A 24304-nucleotide genomic window follows, 5' to 3' on the forward strand; every position below is an offset into this window, starting at 1 on the left:
AACCATTCCCTCCTGTTGGAAGCACTCTTTCCTCTTGGCTTCTGTGCCACTGTATTCTCTTTCCTCTTACCTCTCTGGATTCTCTTCAGTTATCTTGCTGACCCTATTTTTCTTTCCCACTTTTCACAACTCTTTTCTCGTAATGTCTTCTCTTCTTATTTATTTATTTTTTCCTAGACATTTTTATTCATTACCCTGACTTCAATCACCATCAAACTAAATACTTAAATCCTCTTGTCCAGCCACATATATCCAACTGCTCACTTCAAGTCTACACTGGATGTTTTACAAGCACATCAAATATGGCAAGTTCCAAATTGAACCCCTTGTCTTTCTGTTCTTTCTACCTGCTTCTCTTCCAGTGTTTCCTAGCTAAAATCATTCACTTCTCTCCATCCCTAGGGCTATTATCCTCATTCAGATATTTTCTTATCCAGACTAGCCATACATCTATAACATGATGCTCCTCTTGTTTGCCTTCCCGTATGCCAGTGTTTGATATTTGGCAATGTCAGAGACATTTTTGGTTTTCACAACGAGGGGGAGGGAAGGCTATTGGATTCTAGTGGATAGAAACCAGAGACAGTGTGATATTGCTGAATATCCTACAATGCACAGCACATCTCCCACTACACAGAATTATCTGGCCTAAAATGTCAGTGGTACCAAGGCTGAGAAACCCTAATCTATGCTGTTCCATCTGTCTGGACCACTCTTCTTCCCTCTGCCCCTACTCCTCCTCTAAACTCCTTCTTATTCTCAGTTCTTTCTTTAAATGTCACTTCCTGTAGGAAATGTCCTTAACCACTTAAACCACGTTAACTCTCAAGACACCCTTTATAATTAGTTATGATTACGTGCTCAAGATAGGTTTTTCTGCTACACTGTAAAGGATCAAATCTATCCATTCACTATTTTGCCCCCTCATACCTGTATCACCACATATCTACTGATTAACATTTCAACCATGGGTTAAAAAAATAGAACTTTATTGTGAATTTTTAAGAAAACAAATACATCTCAGCCTCAGTTTCCCTAGCTGTAAATTGGCAATATTATCACCTATTTTCCCTACCTCTCCGTTCTTGATGTTCAAATGACCTGAAGTATATGAAGGTTTGCACTGAAAGTCTCACACCCTGAGCAAACTGTGATGGCTGGTCACTCTAGGTACAAAATAGTTTCTTAAAATTTCAACTTTGTTAAACAAATATTTTATCATAATTTAAAAAAAGTATTTAAAGTATTTTTGAGCCTTTAGAAAGTCCTTAACTGTGCTCATTTACATAATCATCACAAGAATGATACTCTATTATTGCTTCCGGTAGCTTTAGAAAAATAGGTTGTATAGCCTAACCAAAATATTTTAGTTTTACTTGATTAACAAAACCTACACCTGAGTTTTGATTGCGCTCTTCTAAGGAGGAAGCAGTAGACTTGCGGGAGATTTTTCTTTTATCCGATAAAGTGAGGCTTGCCATCTGCATGCTGTACCAGCTAATGGACCGCTGGTACCACCAGCCTCTTCAAAGTGGTAGAAAGAACACCTGAGAGAAAATGACTTAAATTCCCTATTGACATAAACTTCAGTCAACTGAAGTGTATTTCTAAGTCAATATTTTTGCACTTTCACAACTGTTTATCTAATAAAGAGCTATTATTTCATTGATAAAAAGAGCAATCTGGAGGATTTTATTATGTAATTAGCCATTAACTGTATTAAAAGCACTGGTGGAAAGAAACTGGTCATTTCAGAGGGTTGGGGGCTTTATATTATTTCTTCATATGCCTGCATCATTTCACCAAACTAATGGAGTTACAATTTACCTCAGGTCCAAATTTACCACACAACACATTGTCATGTGCCCTCAGCTCTGTGGCACCTCCTTTAATGATTAGTTAACTTGAGGATAATGAAGGCCTTATCATGTGCCTAATTAGCCATGCAGTCCCTAATGGTAGTTTAACTCATTTAGATAAAGTCAGTTTGCTGATCCGTTCTTTGGTTGGGAGTGGGAAGGAGGAGGGGAGTCTAGGGAGAAAGTGTGTGCTGTGCATGTGGTGGACCCTTTCTCCTTAGCTCCCACCTCTGCCACCCCTATCCCCACCCCCAGTGCAGAAGAGATAAGCAAACTGACTAATACACACACACACACACACAGTGAAACAATCAAGCATAACATTTGGGTTTCTTGATAACTATCAAACGTTTTGTCTAGATAGGTATATTCCAAATACTAATTCTTTCCATATCCTCAGCTGTAGGCTTTTTGTTTATATTTAAATAAAAATTTCTTGGATCAATAGTGGTCTTTTTTTTTTTTATATAATCTTTTCAGTATCTGATATTAGGTAAGGGTAATTGAAAAATTACCCCTCCTAGGTTAATTGCAGGTAGTTCAGTAGGTCCATGTAAAGAATCATTAGTTGCCCCAAATCTAACTTAGCTCTGTCTAAAGTCCTCAGCCATTCAAGGGACTCAATAAATAATATTTATTTCTATATTTGCCAATAAGGATGAATAACTCCTATTGTTAAACTTGTAATACATAACAGATGTAAAATAGAAATGAAACTAATTCTTACCTCATTCTTCAGCTTGCTTCCAGAAAACCTTAAAAATCAGAACATTTTTCATTAGTTAAAAAATACATATACAGTTATATCTATCAAGGAAATGCAGAGGACCTACAAAAGTTGTAACTTTATATCACGATCAGTGAAATAAATCTGGAGAAATCTGTTTGCTTTTCAAAGGGACCCAAGCATCTTTCTCAACTTACTAACAAAATAAGTCTATTATGGGAAAGTTAAATAAAGGATATTTAGAGAAGTCAGGTAAGATCTGAGGCAATCAAAGCACACTTGATATTAAATATTTGTGTGTTCTGGCCTGTATTTTCACTTCACAGTGAGTAGTGGTTAGTAAGCTGCCGTTATGTTCTTTGTAATATCTGAGTTCATCTTAGTATGACTCGGGTGACTAAAATTTTTTTTTCCACAAGATACCTTACTTTTAAAGTTAATTCATTCTTTTGAGAGCAGTTCTTGGGAAATCGTGCAATAAAGCAATCTCAGATGCAGATTTAATCATTTGGAGCTCCAGTATTTTAAAAAATAATAATTGCATATTATCACTGGTTTCATTAGATGTCACCTTACTTGTCAATAACCTCCTCCTGATAGTTGATGACAGATTAGAGCAATATGTTCTTTATATTCATATGTGTTTTTTCTTTCACAGAGACTCAGTAGCTTAGGTCAGTAGCTTTATCTTACTAAGGTAAGCTGGTATATCAAAGTATATGTGATTCGAGATGATTATAATAAACTTTTCATCTTTATAAGATACTGGCCAAGCACATAGATCCTTAAAACAGGTTATCTCTTAGGAAAAAAAAATTACATTTTCTGCCTTTATTTTGTTGAATCCACCTTGAAAACAGACTCAGCCTTATAAGTAAATACTAATTTAAAAGCAATTCTGCTTCCCTGATTTCTCTTTTACATCTCTCTGGGATCCCTGGTTCACCATTAATTTCTTATTAATGATTGCAAAGTATATTAATTGCCCAGTCACTGTAAATGTCTATACAAAGTTAAAATTAAGGTATGATGCTTAAAGGAAAACATCTCACTAAGCAAAATTAGTAAGTCATTTTATTCAATACATATTATACATATTTAAAGACATACAGAACTTATCTTGAAGATAGTGGAACTCTACCTTGTCAGGCCTTTTCCAGAATAAACGGAGTGGTAATATGCACTGCTCTCTTTTATGCCAATCCCATAATAATGATACCTAGAGCAAGAACAGGAACCAGCTCTGCGTTAATGTAGTTTTTTGAAGGGGAAAAAAGAGACTAAAGTAGAATTGAAGTAAACCGCAAGTAAGAACTGCAACCTCTTGGTCTGCATCTTCCTTTCCTGATTTTTTCCTGATTAAGTAACATCTTAATGTGTTTAATCCTTCTTTAATGGTAACTAATTCTACTTATGGTCATATTTCTGGCTCTAAGCTTGAAAAAGACAGGAGAATTGCCTACTGCTAATCCCCTCAAACCTCTAAAAAATTAGGTTTCAAAAACCAAAACCAAAAAAAAATTATAATTGCAGGCATTTAACTGCAGGCACTTAAATTTGTAATGTAGACATTTGTAATTTGTAAATGTAGACATTGGCTCTAAGTATATCAAGCGTATCTATCTGCAGACTGCTTGGTTCAATTTGAATGTGGTCAACTGAAGAAGGAAATGGTGGGTTTTCTTTGTAGTACATCTATTGAATGGAGAAAAGAGTATGACATTATGTGTGGGAAAGACGTTGATGTCATGCATAGGAATATGTATGAAGCATCTGACCCTTTGAAAGTTATTTTCCTCATGAGGAATGAGAAGCCCAAGTCACTGTCATTTTCACTTCAAACTTCTGTGCAACAATGGGGAAAAAAACATCTCTGTGATGAATCAATGGAAATATGAAACATGGACTGCAACAGTGTCATGAATAATTTGTTATAAATGTATCTATGGATCCTGAGCCACAGGCAAATGTAGCATCTCTCACGTTGTACCTCATTCTCCTAAACTGCACTCCCCAGACTTACTCCACGCCCAAGTACAAATGCTACACATGTGACACAACCGCTAGTCAAAGCTGGGTATTTAGTGAGGGTGACCAAAGCCTGCTAATTTCTGCCTTTACTCTTCTTTCCCCTCTCTGCCCACCACGCAGCACCATTACCTATTTGGTTATTTACCATTTCAATCTGCGTTCATCTAAGATCAGGGAAGGAATGAAATAAAAGAATAAGGGGGTTTCCAGTAGACTTCAGTGTAACCATATTTAAAACTTCATTTCTTAGCATCACCATCTGAGTTTAAAGTGAACAGGACAATGAAGGATCTACGCTTCAAGGCCCCTCTGCTGACCTCAGTAATAAAGGAGGGACTTGTCAGAGCAACTCTACCCCTAAACGTTTTCAAGGCTCAGGACGAGAGTACAAATGGAGGCCCACATACCTTACGTCTACTTACTTAAAATATATAAATCAAGCGAACACATTGCGAAATAAAATGTCCCTGTCCTCTTATCTTGACAATGTACCTCCATAATGATCTAGTAGGTAATTCTGAGCTTAGAATGCCTAGACTCCTGGAGTTCCATGAGGAAACATGGTGGTGGGAGAAGAGCCACCCCAGCTCCCTTATCTCCCCAGCCTCTGCTCCTTTGTTCACTGTGAGGAGCCTCTTGAGAACACTCCAGCCTCCATGTCCAAGACGCACTCTCACACACACCCCAGACAGCTGCCCGCTGGGGGAGGCACCCATCTGCTCTATGTCTCCTGAGGATGGATGAGGGAAGAGGCCCACTTAGGCCCAGGAGGCAGGCCTGAGACTGTTTGGAATTCTTGGGCCCCACGGACCTGAACTGTGAGCTTGAAGGGGGATGCAGTCTCGGGGGACACAATCACTCAGGCTATGGACTCCTGGTCTCCTGGGAAGGAGATCAGCTGGAGGAGGGGAGGAACAGAACCCTCTATAAGCATGAGTCCCAGAGATGGCTTCTCTCCCGTTAGGTTCTAAGGGCAGAGAAGTTGCCTCTAATGACCCTGGGCCATTTGAGATGGAGAAGAAAGAGTTTTTAAATATGAAAAAATTACACATATTATAATAAGAAATGTTTCAGAAAGGGCTGTTATGTTTGAGAAACAGTAATGGAGGGTGATCACGGTAGTGAAGGTATTTTATGAGTGTGGCAGACTGGGAACGAGTTTTCAAATCCTCAGTTTTGGTAGAAGGACAATAGCAGTCTGTTAACCTGAACAGAAGAAACTTCATTTTTACAGTAAGAAAATACTCCTCCGGTAGAAAAGGGAAAAGAACCTCTACAGTATATTGGAAGAAAGGGAGAAATGAAGGAAATATGAAACTTAAGCAAAGGACATTACAAAAAGCAGCTATAGTAATAGAAATTGATAAGGTAAATACCTAAAACCATAACAAATGAACAGATTTAGATGATATTCAGCCAAGCATATTAGGATTAGTGAGTGAACATGAGTCTGAAATAAGTATAACTATTTTTCTTTATTAGATTTTAGAACTAAGATACCAAAGAAAATGTCTTTGTATTAGAAGAAATAAAGCAAGAGATGCTTGAGAACAAGAGAATCTATTACAATGGAAATATATTGCAATTTCATGGTCTTTTGCAAAGCTTGCTGTTTGTTCTATAGATGCTACAGTTTAAATAACTTCATTCTAGCCACTTGCTAAAGCAATACATGTTAAGCATTGCTTTAAAAGTTGATAAATCTTCTTTTACTATAACTTTGATCTTCTTGTTTCTCATCTATAATCCTTGTCTCAACGTGTAAATAATATTATACCATGGTAAAGTGGTTTGCCATGCAGATTGAGAAGAAACTACATTGCCTTCACGGGTGGTAGACAAAAATCACAAGACAAATCAAAAGGATAGCCATGAGTTCAACAAATATTAGATGGCACACTAATCCTGACCACTGTGAGAGCTGTCAATACAATGATTAAAAACCGACATGGATAACTGAGTCAGGAACATATATGCTTCTGAATTCCACCCTAGAGACCATGGTTTCCTGAGCCAGACCGCCTGCCAGTCACAGAACAGTGACCGCAATGAGCAGCCCTGAGGCAAATTTTACTTCCATTTTTAAAAAATCACTTGATGAACACTTTTTGTAAAAATGGCAACATCCTTTAGGACCCAAAAAATGCTGAGTAACATGGATTTGTAATTCTTTTCTTACTTAGGATTTTTAAGGAAAGGATATTTTTATTACACAATTCATTTGTTCCTTATTTTTATAAAACAACTGTATTATTTTGCTTCCTCCTTTCTAATTATTAGGTCAGAATATCTTTAAAAATAGAAGTACTTAATACCTCCACTTACATTTAGAGTCAAGATTTTACATCTAAAAAAAAATCTTTTAAGTAATGTATTTTATTCATAGGTCAAATGTAAATGACACCATCAATCAGACACACATTGACACCCAAGGAAGGTAACTTGGTCAGCTACATTCCACTCTACAAATGAGAAGTAGCATGTCCTTTTCTCATTAGCAATGCCTCATAATTTAGACATGTTGATTTAGCTGAGCATGTTATATCAATACAATCTTATAATTACGCTGGCCCACAGGGAACGAGTGAAAAAGTGAACTCTTTCCTTCAAACATGTATTTAATGCTTATTGTGTGCTACGTGCTGAGGATTCAAAAAGAGACAGATGAGGGTTTCTGCCCTGGAGGAGTTGATAGTCTTGCAGGGGAAAGAAGCATGCAAAGAAAGAACTGCAATACAAAATTAATATGTGCTAAAATTGAAGCAGGTGATAGTAGGTACTAATATAAATAGTTACCATTTACTGATCAACTATTACATGTAAAAAACTTTATGTATACTTCATCTCAAATTTCCACAGCAGCCTGCAAGTGAAGTAATACCTCCATTTCAAAGCAAAGTTCAAAAAAGTTTATGTGATTTGTTTGGAAAAAATATGTGAAAAGTTATGGGTTTGAAGACAAAATTCAAACCCAAAGCTCCACAGAGCACTCTTTGTTTCAATAGACTATACTCAAGATGCAAAATATGTATGTATATATAATTTTGTATCTCAGTTTTATTTATAATTAGAAATTCTTAAATGAAATATAGTTTGAATATGCTTGCACTCAACATATACACTCTCTCTTCAACTTCAGCATGAATCTTTAAGAATTGATAACTAACTTGAATCATTAAGAACTATACCATTGATCTGAATGTTTCATACTTGAAATTCCATATATAAACAAAGACTCCCTCTAGAATATAAGCTCCCTATAAGAGGAACTCAACAAACATTTGTTGAATGAATAAATTCATAATATGAAAAAAGTTAAAAATAACAATGTGTCATAAAGAAAATTTTATAAGCAGGAATTTTTAATAAAGGACATGCATATAGTGTCATATACTTAAACATAGCACAATTTAAAATCTGGTAGAGATTAAAAAGCCTCTTGTCTAATGTGATGTAAGGAAATCTACTAATTCCTTTAACTCTACCACTAGTACTGTATAAACTTATCTATTTCTATCAGAGTTACTTGCCCTCCACAAATAACACGTGCTTTCCTCACTTTGTGCCTTTACTTTGTTGAGCTCTTCATTGGGAATGCCCTTCTTCCTGCATGTCCCCATTTCTTATCCGTGCCTCAAGGCATAGCTTCAACACATGAAGCTTTGCCTGGTCTCTTAGGCAAAATTAATTTCTCTGTCCTTTGAACTCCTCTCTTGGTCAGTTATCCCATGGAGCTTTGCATCTCGTACTAACGGTATATGTATACACGGCTTACCTCCCCTACTAACCTATAAGATTTGGAGGAAGGGAATTTCATTTTCCCCTTCATTGTGTTCCCCCTGAGAAATTACTGTAAAGAGAAATCCTCATTTATTGGACCAGTCAATGTGTTCTGCTAGAAATCTGGAAACTGATAAAACACAAATTCTCTTAAAGCCAATAGTTTTCAATAACTGCTTCCTAGGACTGTGCCTTTCCAGGTTACTGGTAAAATATTGGCGTTGAACAAAAGTTGTATCCCTAAACAATGTACATAAAGGACATGCAATCAGCGTATTTATGTGGAAAGACTAGAAATTGCTAGAAATACAAATCTCAATATTTTGCAATGACCATTGTAATGCTTTTAGCACATTTCATATCCAGTTTCTTCTGGAGCCAATAAAATAATCTTCCCCTTTAATCTTCCTTTTAGTCTAACTAGGAACATGTTATCGTCTGAGTGATGATTTAGTGTCTTTGAGAAGAGATAATAAACGAGCAGCTCTCTGTCTTCCTAACAGCTGAAGATAAACCTCATAAAACCAGGGAGAGTAATTTCATACAAAGTATACATGGATTTTTCATCTCACTTGCAACATTTTATATCACTATTTTGTTGTTAATATATTACCCTAAAATAAATCTTGCTAGGAAATATTTGCCAGAAATGTTCTAGCATAACAAGAATATATACAGGTAAATGTTGAATAAAAAGTGAGGTTTGCCTCACTGTGGGCTAACTAGTTTTTAAAATTTATATACCAATAGCCAATGCCTATCCTGTAGGTTACTCTGAATATAGATTCCCAAACATTTCACAGTTCTTTCTCCCTATATGATTTTTATTTTAAAAGAAATATGATAACTGCTTAAAAATCCTAGATATGATTAGCTAATTTCTCTAAGAAAATGTTTGCATAATACAAGTAGTCTTTGTGATTATCTAACAAAATTGTCTTCATTCATTAGCATCAACTGTCCTTAGCCTTGTATCAAGTGACAGATATCATTTACATTTTAGGAATAAAGAAGAATAATTAATTAATTTTTATGCCCACATTTTAAATGTGAATGTGTTATATTTTAATAGGACAAATGAAATTATTGCTCCTTTTTTTAGTACTAAAGTATTTACCTTGTGTCTAATACTTTTCTTCATTTGCTGATCAATTTATACCTGCACCTGTATTTCTTCTTTTCCATTTTGTCATTATATAGAATTCCTGAAACATATGTTCCCACTGAGCTAGTAGCCCTGATGTTAGTTTACATTACCCAAATGATAACTGATAAGGAAATGATGGGATTAAGTTGTTCAGGGACTTGCAATAACTTACTATGATAAGAGCAGCTGCCATATCAGTTTTATTAACCCACTAAATCACTACTAATAAATAAGATAATAGCTTTTATCCGTCATGTCTGAAAACCAAGATTTGACTGATCAAAGTCTACAAGAAATTAAAATGTAACTTCAAATCAAACAGTTTACTGTGTGCATGAAATCTCATGAAATCTAATTGGTGGGCTCAACTGTGTTCTCCCTTACACTGCTGAGCCATTTTGAGCAAGGGTGGGACATGGCCTCTTTTGCTAATCATTGTATCTTTAGGGCCTAGTCAGCACCAGGACAGATGTAAAATGTTTACTAAATAAATGAATATTAATAGTGAAATTTTTTTGACAGCATGTACCCTATCTTACTATTGTTTGCACCTCAAAAACTCTTTGGCACCATGCTTTGTCATCAATATAAATATGAATGGATTGATTATCCTTGCTATAATAGATTCATAACATAAAATAGGCAAGAATTACTTTTCATTAGATACTCTTTGTACCTATAGAATTTTGATTCATTTTTATTTATTCAAAATCTAAATTTAAAAATTTTGGGACTTCCCTGGTGGTCCAGTGGTTAAGAATCTGCCTGCCAATGCAGGGGACACGGGTTCGAGCCCTGATCCAGAAAGATCCCACGTGCCGCAGAGCAACTAAGCCCGTGCGCCACAACTACAGAGCCTGTGCTCTACAGCCCATGAGCCACAATTACTGAGCCCGGGTGCCACAACTACTGAAGCCCATGCACCTAGAGCCCTTGCTCCGCAACAAAGAAAAGCCACAGCAATGAGAAGCCCAAGCACTGCAATGGCCCCCGCAATGCAACTAGAGAAAGCCCGCGCGCAGCAACGAAGACCCAACACAGCCAAAAATAAATAAATAAATAAATAAATTTATTAAAAAAAAAAATTTTGCACAGGAAAAGTATCAGGGTATATTATTAGCATTGGTGGTAAATCAAAGAGAAGAAAAGAAAAACACAAAAGCAAAGTCAGTTTTTATCTTGATTTTGAGAACATGCAGAATCTGCCATTGGGATTGTTGGTTTTCTTGGCAGGGAGGGGATGGTAAGAGAAAATGAAGGGATGGAGTGCAGAGCTTATTATTTATTTATAAATTAATTAATACCAAATTTATTCATATATTAGAAATAATTCAATAGATATTTAGTGATAGTATGTTTTGGGCACTACAACAATACAAAGTTTTACAAAATTACTAGTAAAATTGGGAGAAATTATAAATTCCTGTTTCTCCAAAATATGCTTACTTCTTCATTTATATTTCTATATCATCAATTGTTCATATTTCCATATACATAAAAATGTTTTTCATCAAATGTAAATTTTTGAAATATGAAACATCCAATAGAAATGATGATTGTGAAGATAACAGACCAACACAGAGAACATTTTGGACAAAAATTAAAAGCAGAAAGCAAAATTGTGTTTGTGCTACAAATTTGCTTTTATAGAAAACATAAATATCTCTAAACAAATATAAAATAATTTAAAATGCCTTATGATTGATGCTTGAGAAATGTTGTTAGCTCTTTGAAGAAGAATCTAATATACTAATTAACATTTAAAACCGTTACATCAGAAAAAATAAATAAGGAACCTCCATACTGTTCTCCATAGTAGCTGTATCAATTTACATTCCCACCAACAGTGCAAGAGGGTTCCCTTTTCTCCACACCCTCTCCAGTGTTTATTGTTTGTAGATTTTTTGATGATGGCCATTCTGACTGGTGTGAGATGATATCTCATTGTAGTTTTGATTTGCATTTCTCTAATGATTAGTGATGTTGAGCATTTTTTCATGTGTTTGCTGGCAATCTGTATCTCTTCTTTGGAGAAATGTCTGTTTAGGTCTTCTGCCCATTTTTGGATTGGGTTGTTTGTTTTTTTGATATTGAGCTGCATGTGTTGCTTGTATGTTTTGGAGATTAATGGAACGAAACGGAGTTATTTGTAGTGAGGTGGATGGACCTAGAGACTGTCATACAGAGTGAAGTAAGTCAGAAAGAGAAAAACAAATACTGTATGCTACCACATATATATGGAATCTAAAAAAAAAAAGAAAAAAGAAAATGGTCAGAAGAACCTAGGGGCAAGATGGGAATAAAGATGCAGACCTACTAGAGAATGGACTTGATAGGGGGAGGGGGAAGGGTAAGCTGGGACAAAGTGAGAGGGTGGAATGGACATATATACACTACCAAACGTAAAATAGATAGCTAGTGGGAAGAAGCCACATAGCACAGGGAGATCAGCTCGGTGCTTTGTTACCACCTGGAGGGGTGGGATAGGGAGGGTGGGAGGGAGGGAGATGCCAGAGGGAGGAGATATAGGGACATATGTATATGTATAACTGATTCACTTTGTTATAAAGCAGAAACTGACACACCATTGTAAAGCAATTATACTCTAATAAAGATGTTAAAAAAAAAAGAAAAAATAAATAAAATTTATACCTCAAAAACTCAAAAGTTCAATTAAACAATATTTTGTTGATATGACTGATAAAGGAAAGAAGACGCTTTATCAGTTGACAAAGCACAAACTTTAGAGCCAGATAAACCTTGATCTAAATGCCAACATTGTTATTTTATAGTATCTGTGTGGCCTTGAGCAAGTCAGTGATCTTTGAACTGCAGTTTCCTCCTTTGCAAAACACAGTAATTCCAATCTTGTATTGTCATTGTGAGGATTAGAGAGTGTGTGTGTGTGTGTGTGTGCGGCTCAGTAAATAATAACTTTTAATTGCATTGCTGATTTTTGGATGCACTGTGAATATCATATTATTAATTTTATATTATTATTATTATTAATAATAATTTCATTACTATTAAGGATAGTGAGGTTGAAAGCATATTCATGTCTCCATTCATTCCTATACTTTTTCATTTAGGTCTCACACTACACCTGTAGATAATGGCATATCCAACTTATTGATGAAAAGCTGAACTGCTCATCTAGTTGTATATGGGAATATGGGATTAAAGCTCAGATTTGTCCAATTTTAAACCTCATGCTCCTAACCACTAGGCAACTCTGCCTTTTGATATATTATCTTCCAAGATAAAAAAATCTAAGGGTATTTCTTGGAAATAAATAAAGTCAGAAAAAGTATCTTGCTAAGAATAATTACATCAGAATATTACCAATGATAAGATACACAAACTCTACATCTTGCCATATCTTTCAAAATACTTAGTTTACATACAGAAAAAAATTTTCCCCATGATATGAAAATACCAAAAATATAACATGCAAGTTATAAAAAGCAAATGGCACATCAGGTAAGTAGGAAAAAATTCAAATTGTTAATGCTATGCTCTTGGGCATCTGTTCTCAGATATCAAACAAATTGCCTGAAGTCACTACATACTGTTACAACATAAACCTACACACTGGAGCCTCATTGTGTCACAATGGACAAGGTTAATGATTCATCCCTAAGCCTAAAGGCTCCTTCTAGGATTAATTGACTTTCTCTGCAGCCTGCCTGCCTGTCCTCTTGTAGATCCTGTGAAGAGGATTTCTCTACATTGCTTTGCCTCTTTTTCCACTATCTATCTATCTCAAACACTATCTAATCTTTACCTACCCAAATCAGTAGGAATCAGTTCAGTAGAAATTAGGCAGTTAAACTTATTCGACTTTGAAAAAAAGCTGACTTGGTCAGAAGGAATGAGCCCATTTTGTCTTTTTCAATCTGGCATTTCATTTCTCAGGCCACAATACTATTAACATTAATAGGAATCAATTAAATAGATATAAATTGATAATCTATTATGTAGCAGACCACAGAAATAGTATGAAAATGGGTGAGACAAAGTCTCTGTCCTCAAAATACCACCTTTTGAGGGGAGGAGATAAGTTAATTTCGCATTAGGGTAGATAAGTTAATTTCACATTAGGGTAGGTATCAAAAACTGCTAGGAGGGTGCAAAGAAAAGCCTACAAAACATCAAGAGGCTAAGAAAAGATTCAAAAGAAGAGGACGTTCAGGAGACGTTCTTTTAAATGGATAGGATTTCAACACACCTCTAGGGGAAAGGGCATTTTTCGTGGAGGAAGACAGCATGAACAAAACAGTGGTGGTTGAGAGGGAAGCAAAGGGGACTGGGCAATAAATTGGTGAGAGCGTAGGCTGCATGCTGAAAAGTGAGAAGTAGACGATAAGGTAAGAAAATGGTTTGGGACTAAATCATAATGGACCTTGAATGTCAAGGTGAGAAAAGTTTGTCATGAGCAGGTGAAAATGTCTGAGGATGACAGAGAAATGATTGAATCTGAACTTCAGAAGGTCAGTTTGGAAGAATGGTATTGAACGGACTAAAAAGACAGAGTCAAGGCCAGTTTTTGAAAGTGAAAATGGAGAGAGAGATTCAAGAGAATTCATAATAAAGTAGGATCTATTCTTTTGGCAAGTGACTGAGCCAAAAGATTGAGCTAGCCAATAGAATAGGTGCAAGTTACATGTGGGTATTAAGCATCTGAAATGTGACTAGTCTGAATTGTGATGTGCTGTAGGTATAAAATACACACGGGATCTCAAACACTTGGTAGGAAAGAAAGAATGTAAAATATCTCATTAATAATTTTAATTTTTATTATATGGTTAAACGATCATGGTTTGGATATGTTGGATTAAATAAAACATAGTAAAATCAGTTTCATCTGTTCCATCTTACTTTTTTAACGTGGCTAATAGAAATTTTTGATTTAAATATGTGGTCACATTATATTTCTTTGGACAATGCTGAACTGGATGTTAGAGCCGAAGGAGACACTGGACAAACTAGAAAATAAGTGGCAGAAGAGGGAAGAGGACTTGGCAGTGTTGCAACAGAGAAGCGGTAGGGGAAGTTTTATGCATTTATTTATTTTAAGAAGACATTATCAGCAGGTTCAAATGCTAGACAGGTGCCTAGGAAGATCAGTAACAGTAAAAACGAGCCATTGAGTTTTTGCCCAGGTAAAGAAATGGACAGGACAGAGGCATGTGATCAGTGGTAAGGCAAGTGAGCAGATAGCTACTCTCAAGAAATAGCAGAGAGAAGAAAAATAACAGAGCAATAACAAAGAGTATAGCAGGTTTGAGACGATTTCATTTTATCAACACAGAAGAGATCTGGATATATTTGTAGACAGAAGGAAAGGAACAACTAAAAACACGGCGGACAGAAGAAATAATGGATGAACATGAACCTGTAACTGGGGGTTCTACAGAGGTTGCCACAAGAGATAAGTAAAGCTAAAGTTATCAAGAGAGAGAATACACGACTGCTTATTTTATATTTATATTTCCATTGAGTCATATGGGCATGTCATTTGTCTTGAAGGGAAAAGAGGGGAATATAAAGAAATTATTATCTGGGAAAGAAAACCAGAGGAAGAACCTGGACCATGTTCAACCCCTGGCTTTGACCTTGCTCTTTGGAAGTGTTGTGGACTCCATTTGGTCACTTACGTAGCCATATGTATTTCCCTTTCATGACACTGGTACCTTCAGTCGTGGCTTTAAGATTATAAAAATGATTCATTTAGATTATTTCATCAGAAAAAATAATATATTATGATTTTTCTGTGTAAATTTTGCTTTTTAAACATTATTCTAAAATCCACTTAATTTTCTTTTTAGGTCTTAGAGTTGGTAAAAGTCTGCTTTATCAAGAAGAGAATACCTAGTTCTATTCACTGATAAAGACAATACTTGTTTCACATTGCATTAGTCCTCATATACAATGCATCATATGTACAGATCTGAAATGTGCTCATCCATGTGTCTTACTTTGAATGGCCTCTTGTTCCAAGCCGCCGAGTCGTCAACAGGGGAAATTTTTGACGAATTGTCTAAAAAGAAAGTCAATTACTTTAGTTTTTAGAAAGTGCGTGGTTCTGTTGCAAGCCTCTCATATTCAATTAATTCTAGAAAGCAAAGGTTGAACTTTGAGTAAATATTTAGTCTGGAAAAAATAATATCATACACATATTGATACATAATGACACATCAGCAAAGGGAGGGAGGTGCTTTTTTGATGACATTGTTCTACTGCCCTTTTCTCAATGTCCAAAGCAGATCATACCAATATCTGCTCTTGCTTGATGTTACTGCCAAAGCAATTATTACATCATGTATGTGCTTTGTGGGAAGATTTGGGTTTCTTTATAGTAATTCTTTGCAGAGATTTACCCACAATTAAGTATCTATCTCCAACCCTGAAAGGACATGGAAATTTTCTTTGCCTTACCAGATCTTCACAGCTGTGTTTGAAACTTTTTCTTTTCTACGTTCCTTTCTCTAAATTGGCTAAAAGTTAGCATTTGATTAAAGAACAAAAATCTCTTCTACATAAAACAGGGTTTTTAACCTGAATCTTAGGAGATCCATACATGATCTTCTAAAGGCTCCATGGCAAACTCTGTGTATTAATATGTGTTAATTTCTTGGGGACTGGTTCTGTAGTTTTTACCAGATTCTCAAGGTGTTTTATGGCTCCCCAAATAGTTAAGAATGACTGCCATAAGGGGGACTAATAAAATATTAAAGCTAAAATGGATATTAGAAGTTGTCTTATGCAGCCTCCTCATTTTACAGAATGAGTGAACTGAGTTTTGAGGAAGTTTAGTGCTTTTCAGGTCTCGCAGCAGATTAGAGTCTAGGCTAGCACCTAAATCACTGGATTACCATGCCCTTATCACACTGTCTCCTTTAAACGATAGGTTTTCAAAATAAATTAATAAATTATTTTAGTTAAAAAAAACCAGGAAGCCAGACCATAGTAATCATTATTTTCTAGACAACGAGTCCCTCTACAGGTTAGAATTTGGATTTCAGTTTATAAGAGATGCAATATTTGAGATCTAAGCTTCTTACAATTTTTCTGGGATATCCTTGGTTCTTAGATAATAGAGCAAGACAAGAATCTCAAAGAACAAGGCTTTCCCAAGAGACTGATATTGTTTCCTGATTCTTAAAATGAGATCAGCATATGTAAGTACAGTAATGTCAGCTATATAGATTCCCATCCTAACCACACAGGTTGGGTAAAAAGGAATGTTTTTAAATGAGAGAAATTTAACCAATCCCATCACGACATCTTGGAGTTTGGAGTGTAAATATACTTAGAGCAAATGGAGAATTAGGAGAACTATTTATGAAATAGAATAAACACAGTCACCAATTACATTAACAAGATACTTGTCACCTCCACTTAATTCTGCTTCTCAATACAGGCCATACCATACTCTTTAATGTATCCATCTTTGAAAGGAAATATTATTGCTCAAATAGAGCTTCCTTTAAGGTCACATTAAATCTTCTAATAGCCAGGGTTCTAATATTCAAAGCATATAGTAATTCAAGGTAAAACAAATAGTAGGTAAAATCTAGGTTAAACATATAATAGTTCCAAATACAGCCAAGAGATTTCATTTACAAAACAGATTTCTTAATATTCTATAAGAAAATTTGAACAGATAAGTTTGTTTCCATACTGTCTGCCTGACATGACTTCAGTTGTAAGGTAGTATAGCCAATATATGTTATTTACCTTTCCAAAGGTGGCCGCGCAGGCTGGCTCCAGTTTCTCTTTCCGGCAGAAATCTAAATAGTGTGCATAAAGGATGCACCGTGGTAAGCAAACTCCTTCACATACAATGTAATTCTCTTCAAGCCTAAGAAAAAGGGCAAAGAATTAGGTCAAACCTTTTCTTTATTTCTTCTTTCCTTTCCCCTCTCACGTTGATTTAATGCTCCTTTTGAATACAGACTCTATACAAATGAGTTCTTGAGCAGACATGAGTAGACTTCTTTTATTCTGGATAATATTAAAAATATGATCACAAGGATTAAAGTTAGAAGAGCAAGAACCCCAATGAACACTTGCTAGTGTGGTTAAAATACCATGGCTAAGACAAAACCATTCCTGCCTGGTCCACATCCCAAAGAATAGGTCTTACTTCTGTGTAAGTCTTCCCTGTTCATCACGCTTTGCTCTGTGATAATCAAATATGAATAGTGAAATTGAAGGTGATGGTTTTTAAAAATAACATTCTCAACACTAAAGGGCTGCCAGGCTTCAGGTTGGCAAATGTCTATAATCTCTTACTTTCATTCACAAACTAGTTCCAAACACTGAATAGTTAGGGAAGCATGGTGATACATTTATCTGCAAAATACATAAGAGTAAATTAACTTCACTTAAGTTCGAAATGGTACTGATCTATTTCTAGCTCTACACTTTTTACTGTAATCAGTACTTACAATTACCTAAAAGATCCTGTACACTCGAAACACACTGTTATTCTCTATAGATGGCCCCAAACATGACATATCAATTCAGCTCCATATTATAGACATAATTATATAAACTTTGAAAATTTAGAAGTAATTCCCTTTAATTTGGACGCCTGCAATTGCAATTACACACAATTTATATAAATGTAATAACATATTTAAGTGTTGTAAATATCTGAACAGCAATCAGGAAATCAGAACTTGTAGATTCTACTCTCAATTTTTCTAACCTTTCAGTAGATGATATTGGCTAAAATTTACTTATACTCTTTTTATGTATAGTAAAATCATAATTACTACTATACAAAAGCAATGCAATATAGAATATGCATTCAGATTAAAATTGAGTGAAACTCTTCTAAACTCTTTAGATTTCTGATTTAACACGTTCCCAAGGTGCATGAGATAAAAGCTACAGGACGTGTTTCCTAAGCAGGTAAAGCATCAGACATCCATTTTTCTATGACAAAGGAAAAAAAAGAATCAAAACCCAATAAAATTTGCATAAATAAAACCAAACACCTAGTTGACAGTGAAAATTGAAGTTAGGCAGATTTTTCACTTTAATTTTCAATTCTACTGTTTAACATCCCTGCTATAATCTATAACCTTAAGGAAAAAATTATCAGAAGGTAAATAACTCACCTAGGCTATTTTTTTTTTAATTATGTAACACTTTTTTAAGAGAGAGTATGGAGAATTCAAACAAAATGACAACATTTTATAGTTTCAAAAAATATGAAAACTACTGAGAAATATTCAACTATTTAAAACTATATTTTAATGACACGCATATAATGCCCACTTTTTCACCTGGCTATTTTGATGGTGTAGGCATTATTTTTGTCTTCAAAATACTGAAAAATCCTAGACATAAGTATAATGTTAATTTGGGGTATGACGTTTTTTCTTTAATTGTAATGCATTTATATTTATAAAATAAAAACCCAAGTTTGTTTCCATTCATTCAAGTTGAACTGAATAATGCAAGTGATCATTCAAAAGACCTTCATAACATATCTGAAGTCAAAATCTTTTAGCTCCAATTATCCTAAAGAAAATAGTTGTGTCCTAAATATTTCAGATAATTAGCTCAACTATTTACTGCTCTAGTATATTCTTAACCAGTAAATGTGATATCAACTTCAATAGTTAAACCGTAATTTTAGAAAGATATTTAGTTTATATCTCAAATATCTGAAAGAGTTAAGGATATAATTACAAAAATTTACTACATGCAAATTGCAATTCAGTGTTTAAATAAAATAAGATGTACTAGTTTTTTTAAGATACTGTTTTTTCTATTGTATTTTTCTAAGATTTAGATCACACTTTACATATAAACAGATTATGTAACTTATCAGCAAATAGACATTTTTACTTATTTGCGTCTTATTTGGAATTTGGGAGGAAATTTATAGTTCTATTTCTTCACACTACATAGGGAAGATTAATGTTATGTTTTTACTTTAAATTTCTCTTCCTTTTAGAATATTATAAAATGTTCTGTATATGTAGAGAGCCTACTGATAAACTCTTGGTTTTAAAAGATTTTCCACAAAATCCAATTAGTGATATTTCACTGTAATAAATCATATGTGAAAGGTAGTTGAACATTTATTTAAGTTAATAGCGTCATCTTAACTGATTTTTCTATGTCTTCTAGTTCAAACACATTTCATCTTATGGCCAATACACAATTTTGAATTTGCCCTCTACGGATAAAGGCACCGTTAAGATCCTTCCTCCTTTTAAGTTGTTTTTAAGAATCATGTTTTATCAACATAAAAATAACAAATATATAAGGACTGAATTGATTGCATGTTAAGCAAATAAGTAAGACAAAATTCATTATTGCTTACATTCGAAGAAATTATAGTTTTAGTCAATAATGAACAGAGTGATGGTTTTTATTTGCATTGCAGATCATTTTTCACCAGTACCAGAGTATGTCTCTATACCAAATATTCAGTGAAAACAATTTTTGGATGAATTTCTAATCGGTCTTTTAAACTTCTCCAAGAAAATCTGAGGGAGAAGCAAATTGAGAAAAGCAAAGAATCTGAATATACTGACTTTAAAAATTCAACAGGTGCTTAAGGGTATCCTTGGGCGAGTCTTACCACTGCAGGGTGAGCTGAGTCTGCTTCTTTTTATCCTTCATAATCTGCGTGATGGTTTTCTTCTGAGAGAGGTGTGGATCGGTTGCTTTGGTTTTGCTGTCTTGATTGTCTGCAACCTCTTCTTCAGAGGAAAAGTTACCATTGCTTAAATGCATTTCTGATTGCAAGTTGAAAAGATGATAAATAAAATCAGAATATAAAATCAATTAATTAGCCTCTAAATGTATCTTGGCGTCAAACAGGGTGGCCTATGGGGCGTTCAGGGGAGAGCTATGCAAAATCCTTTCGACTTAATTTCTATTTAACAATCATTTTCCTAGGGGAAATATATGCGCGTTTGCGGTATGTTTCTTTTTATTATCGGATGCCCTGTAAAAAATACATCCGCGTCCCAATCACGTCCCGGGAGGGGGCAGAGCACTCACCGGCTTTCACTCCCACCGGCAGCTCCGGGTGGTCCCCTTTCTCCCCGCTGCCCAGCGCACCCCCGGGCTGCGCTTCAGCCGCCAGGTACACCCTTTCTTCGGGGAAAACGAGCAAACCCTTGCTCAGGAGCTGCACACAACACTCCTCCTGGACTTCGGGGGAAACCTGGGGAGAAGCCTGCACCTGCAGGAAGACGTCTTCCAGCTCCGGGACCTTGGCCATCCTCCTGGCCACGGAGACTCGGGCACCCGCCGCTCGACCGGCTCCCAGCGGAGCCCCGAAGCCGGGGCGGGGCGGGGCGGGGCGGGGCGGAGCTGGGGACTCGGGGCCGCTGGGGCGGGGACGGAGGCTGCGGCTCGGGAACCCCCGGGCGTCGCGGAGAAGGAAGGCCGCGCACAGGTACAGCTCGGACCGCCCTGGGAACTGGGTGGGCCGAGGCGGGACTGCCTCTCTCCACCTGTCTGCCATCCTGGCAGATGCTCAGCTTGGAACTCACTTCCTCACCTGCGCTCGTCGAGCCTGAGCGATGGAGTCCCATTCCCCACATCTCCTTTCCCCTCTTTCCTCCTTTTCTCTCATCTTGCCCTGGGACCGAGCACTCTTTCCACACCCAAAACTCCCAGAAAGAACCAAGAAAGCGCCACTGTCATCTTCGGGGGAAAAGCGACTGTCCCCATCCCTACTCTAAGGAGAAAACAAGGATGCTTCCGCGGACAGCCTTGACTATGCAGGCCCAGGCCAGGAGAGGAGGACCCCAGAGCACCGCTCAGTCTTTGCACAACATGTCCTCGGTGGATTTATTCCTGGAGTAATCCTAGGGGGTGGTGAGGGCCCTTCTCAGTGACTTGGGACAGACGCCATCGCATTCCACGAGTGTCCAGAGGGCCCTGCTACCGGGCGCAGAATGCCGGGCCTCTCTGCCCTCCAGGATCTGGCCCTGAGCTTGGAGGAAAAGATGCATTCACTCCCTACATGTTTTGTAATTTAAACCCGTCCCTGACGATTCCTCACCTCTTATACCTAGTAGTAGTGCAATGGACGTTTGTTGAAATGAATGAAAGAAATCGCCATATTTCATTTCCAATCCAAAATGGCAAGAAAGTCATGTGGTGGAAAATATCTTGTTCTCTCTTTAAGAAGGAAAAGTCAATAGACTTGGGGTCTCTGTTGCCTGACTGCCACATAATCCTTCATTCCTTTCATCTTCTGTTCTTTTGACACATAATGCCCTGTGCTTGCCATCTACATGCTTAGTGCTCTCCAGAAAGAGCAAGAATCCTGCTTTGGTTCACATCGCCTCACCACAACCTGCAACCTGTCACCCTCATTTGGAGCATTAGAAAGATAAATCACCCCTGAAGTTTAATTTAATATTAAACTATATTACATCAAAATATAACATAGGAAAAACAAAATGGGACCCAAGGTGATAGATGGCTGAAGGGTGGATTTGGGGGAGGAGTAATACAATCTAAGAGCATTAACTTGCCTAGGTGGCCAAGATTATGAGTGTATTTGACCCTTACCCATTTTTTTTTAGCACTACTTATGGGAAAGGCACCACCTCTCTGTCAAAGGTTTTCTCCTTAGCTGTACCTCCAGAAGCTGGGTCCAGGCTGGGGCCATCCACCCATCCAGGCACCCAAAGTTCTGAGGCTATACCACCACCTTTCCCCACAACCTTGCAAATCAATCTCCTCTACCCAGTCCCCCCACCCCCAAAGCCTCAGAGTTTTCTCAGTCCATGGGGCTTAGCTCTACAATACTAAACTTTAGAATCTTCCTTCTTTACAGAGACACCCTCAGACTCATTTTGTAAAGGAAGTCGTAGTGGTTAACTGTACACAACAGGACTCTGCCCACTTATATCACATAATCAGAAGAAAAGCATTCAGGAAAATTACTGGGATAAAAAAAATTTTTTTAATAGCGCTTGATATCCAGGTTGATTGTGTGTGTGTGTGTGTGTGTGTGTGTGTGTGTGTGTGTGTGTGTGTGTAAGTCATACAGACACTAAGTGAATATCTGGCACTTATCCAGAATTGATCAGTGAAAACACAAACCATTTAAGGCTCTAAATGAACTTTTTGCCTTAATTTTAAGTAAACTCTCTGCCTAACAAAATAACATGTAAGTTCTTTGTACTACTGGTCAGAAATAGAAATCTGAAAGACTTAAAAAATAAAGAAATTGAACTAGTAATAAAAAAACTTCCAACATATAAAAGCCTAGGACAAGATGGCTGCAATGCTGAGTTATACCAAATGTTTAAAAGAGTTAATGCCAATCCCTCCCAAACTTATGTGATGCAGTAAAAGTGGTGTTGTGAGCAGGGGAAAAAAACCTTCTATCATCCTAAATTGCCATCTGTGACAATTATAATTTGACCTCATGAGAACAATGTTTTAGAGACATAATAGTGATAAGCAAGTCATAAAAACCTAGGCAGGAAAATAGGCAAATATAGAGAATGATCTTTTAAAATAGTGATTCTAAACATTTTGTTTTTTATATTCCCATTAAGAAATTTGTGTAAGCCATAGATTCTCTCCCCAGAAGAAAAAAAGCACACACATACACTCACATACACACATACAAAATTCTGCATGCAATTTGACAGATCCCCAAAAAAGTATATCTAAAAAAGTTTATTCTGTTTGAAGAAAATAACACAACGATATACAAAAAAGGAGATTCTTGGAAGTTCCCAAATGACATTATCTTCCTGACTGGAGGCACCACATTAAAGGGGAAAGGAATTTGGAGTCCGATACATTAACATTCATTCTCTTTGTGACTCTGAGCACTTAACCCTTCTGTTTCTTTCTCTCTAAATTGGAAAAAATAGTACGTTATCTGTAGCAGACTCATGGGTGCTTGCCCAGATCCTCTTGGATCCCCGTCACATTTTCAAATCACCCTTTCTCCAGCTTCAACTTCCTTTTGTTTCCAGTAACCAGCTCCACCACGAACACCACCTGAAAGCACCTGAGACTCTTCTTTGGAGGAGCTGTCCTTGGCTCCTGGACCACCATTGCCCATAGGCAGAGCAAGCAAGCACCTCAGTGTTTATACATCCCCTAGGTAGCCCTTAGCCAATGACTGATGATTAAGGAGAATAAAAGTCCAGCTCATTAACCTCATGGTAGATACATCTGAGTTGCAGTTTACAATCCAGAACTCCTCTGTGGGATCAGGCTGAAGCATTCTCTGCTGGATAATTCCTGGAATCCCATCCTTGTTTGGCTACTTCCCCTTCTCTGTCCTGCTATCCCTACTCCTTTACCTGTTTCTCCTAGAAACACTTTCTTAAAAATCACATTTGTAGATGACTGCTTGACTCATGTTCTGCTGACATAAAACACCACATTATAGCGCTGATGTAAGAATTAAATAAAACATTATAAAAAAAAACCCTAATACAGTGCCTGGAACAGTAAGCATTCAATAAAAGGTACCTAATATTTTTATTCTGAAACTTTAGATCCCTTTCAGTGCTCATAGGCAAAAAAAAAAAGAAAATTTTTTCTTTCATTGCAGAATGATTCTGAGAAACATCTTGCTCCTTGTCTAGACTCTTTCTGAGTGTAGTATGATCTGCAGTGACCATATATTATGAAACTTTCTTCTGTGAAAGTTCCTACCTCACCTAATTTTTTTTATGTTCACCAAGATTACATTTTAAATATAGAAACTACTTATTTTGCCTTCAGGTAAAAAATTTC

General features: G+C 36.5%; 1 protein-coding gene across 1 annotated transcript in view; it reads right to left on the bottom strand.

Annotated features, from left to right (window-relative positions):
• The window catches only part of RFX6 (regulatory factor X6), a gene marked incomplete at its 5' end in the record, with an annotated part of 53557 nt that extends 32756 nt beyond the window's left edge, over positions 1-20801 (bottom strand). Inside the window, 6 exons of the mRNA XM_082406306.1 lie at positions 2587-2614; positions 3728-3805; positions 15523-15584; positions 17285-17408; positions 20154-20310; positions 20579-20801. Of these exons, the coding sequence (XP_082262432.1) occupies positions 2587-2614; positions 3728-3805; positions 15523-15584; positions 17285-17408; positions 20154-20310; positions 20579-20801 (672 nt within the window). The remainder of the gene's footprint in view (positions 1-2586; positions 2615-3727; positions 3806-15522; positions 15585-17284; positions 17409-20153; positions 20311-20578) is intronic.
• Positions 20802-24304: the final 3503 nt, after the last annotated feature.

Source organism: Balaenoptera borealis (genome assembly GCF_965194805.1).
Source record: "Balaenoptera borealis genome assembly, chromosome: 9".
In the NCBI taxonomy this organism is placed as follows: domain Eukaryota; kingdom Metazoa; phylum Chordata; class Mammalia; order Artiodactyla; family Balaenopteridae; genus Balaenoptera; species Balaenoptera borealis.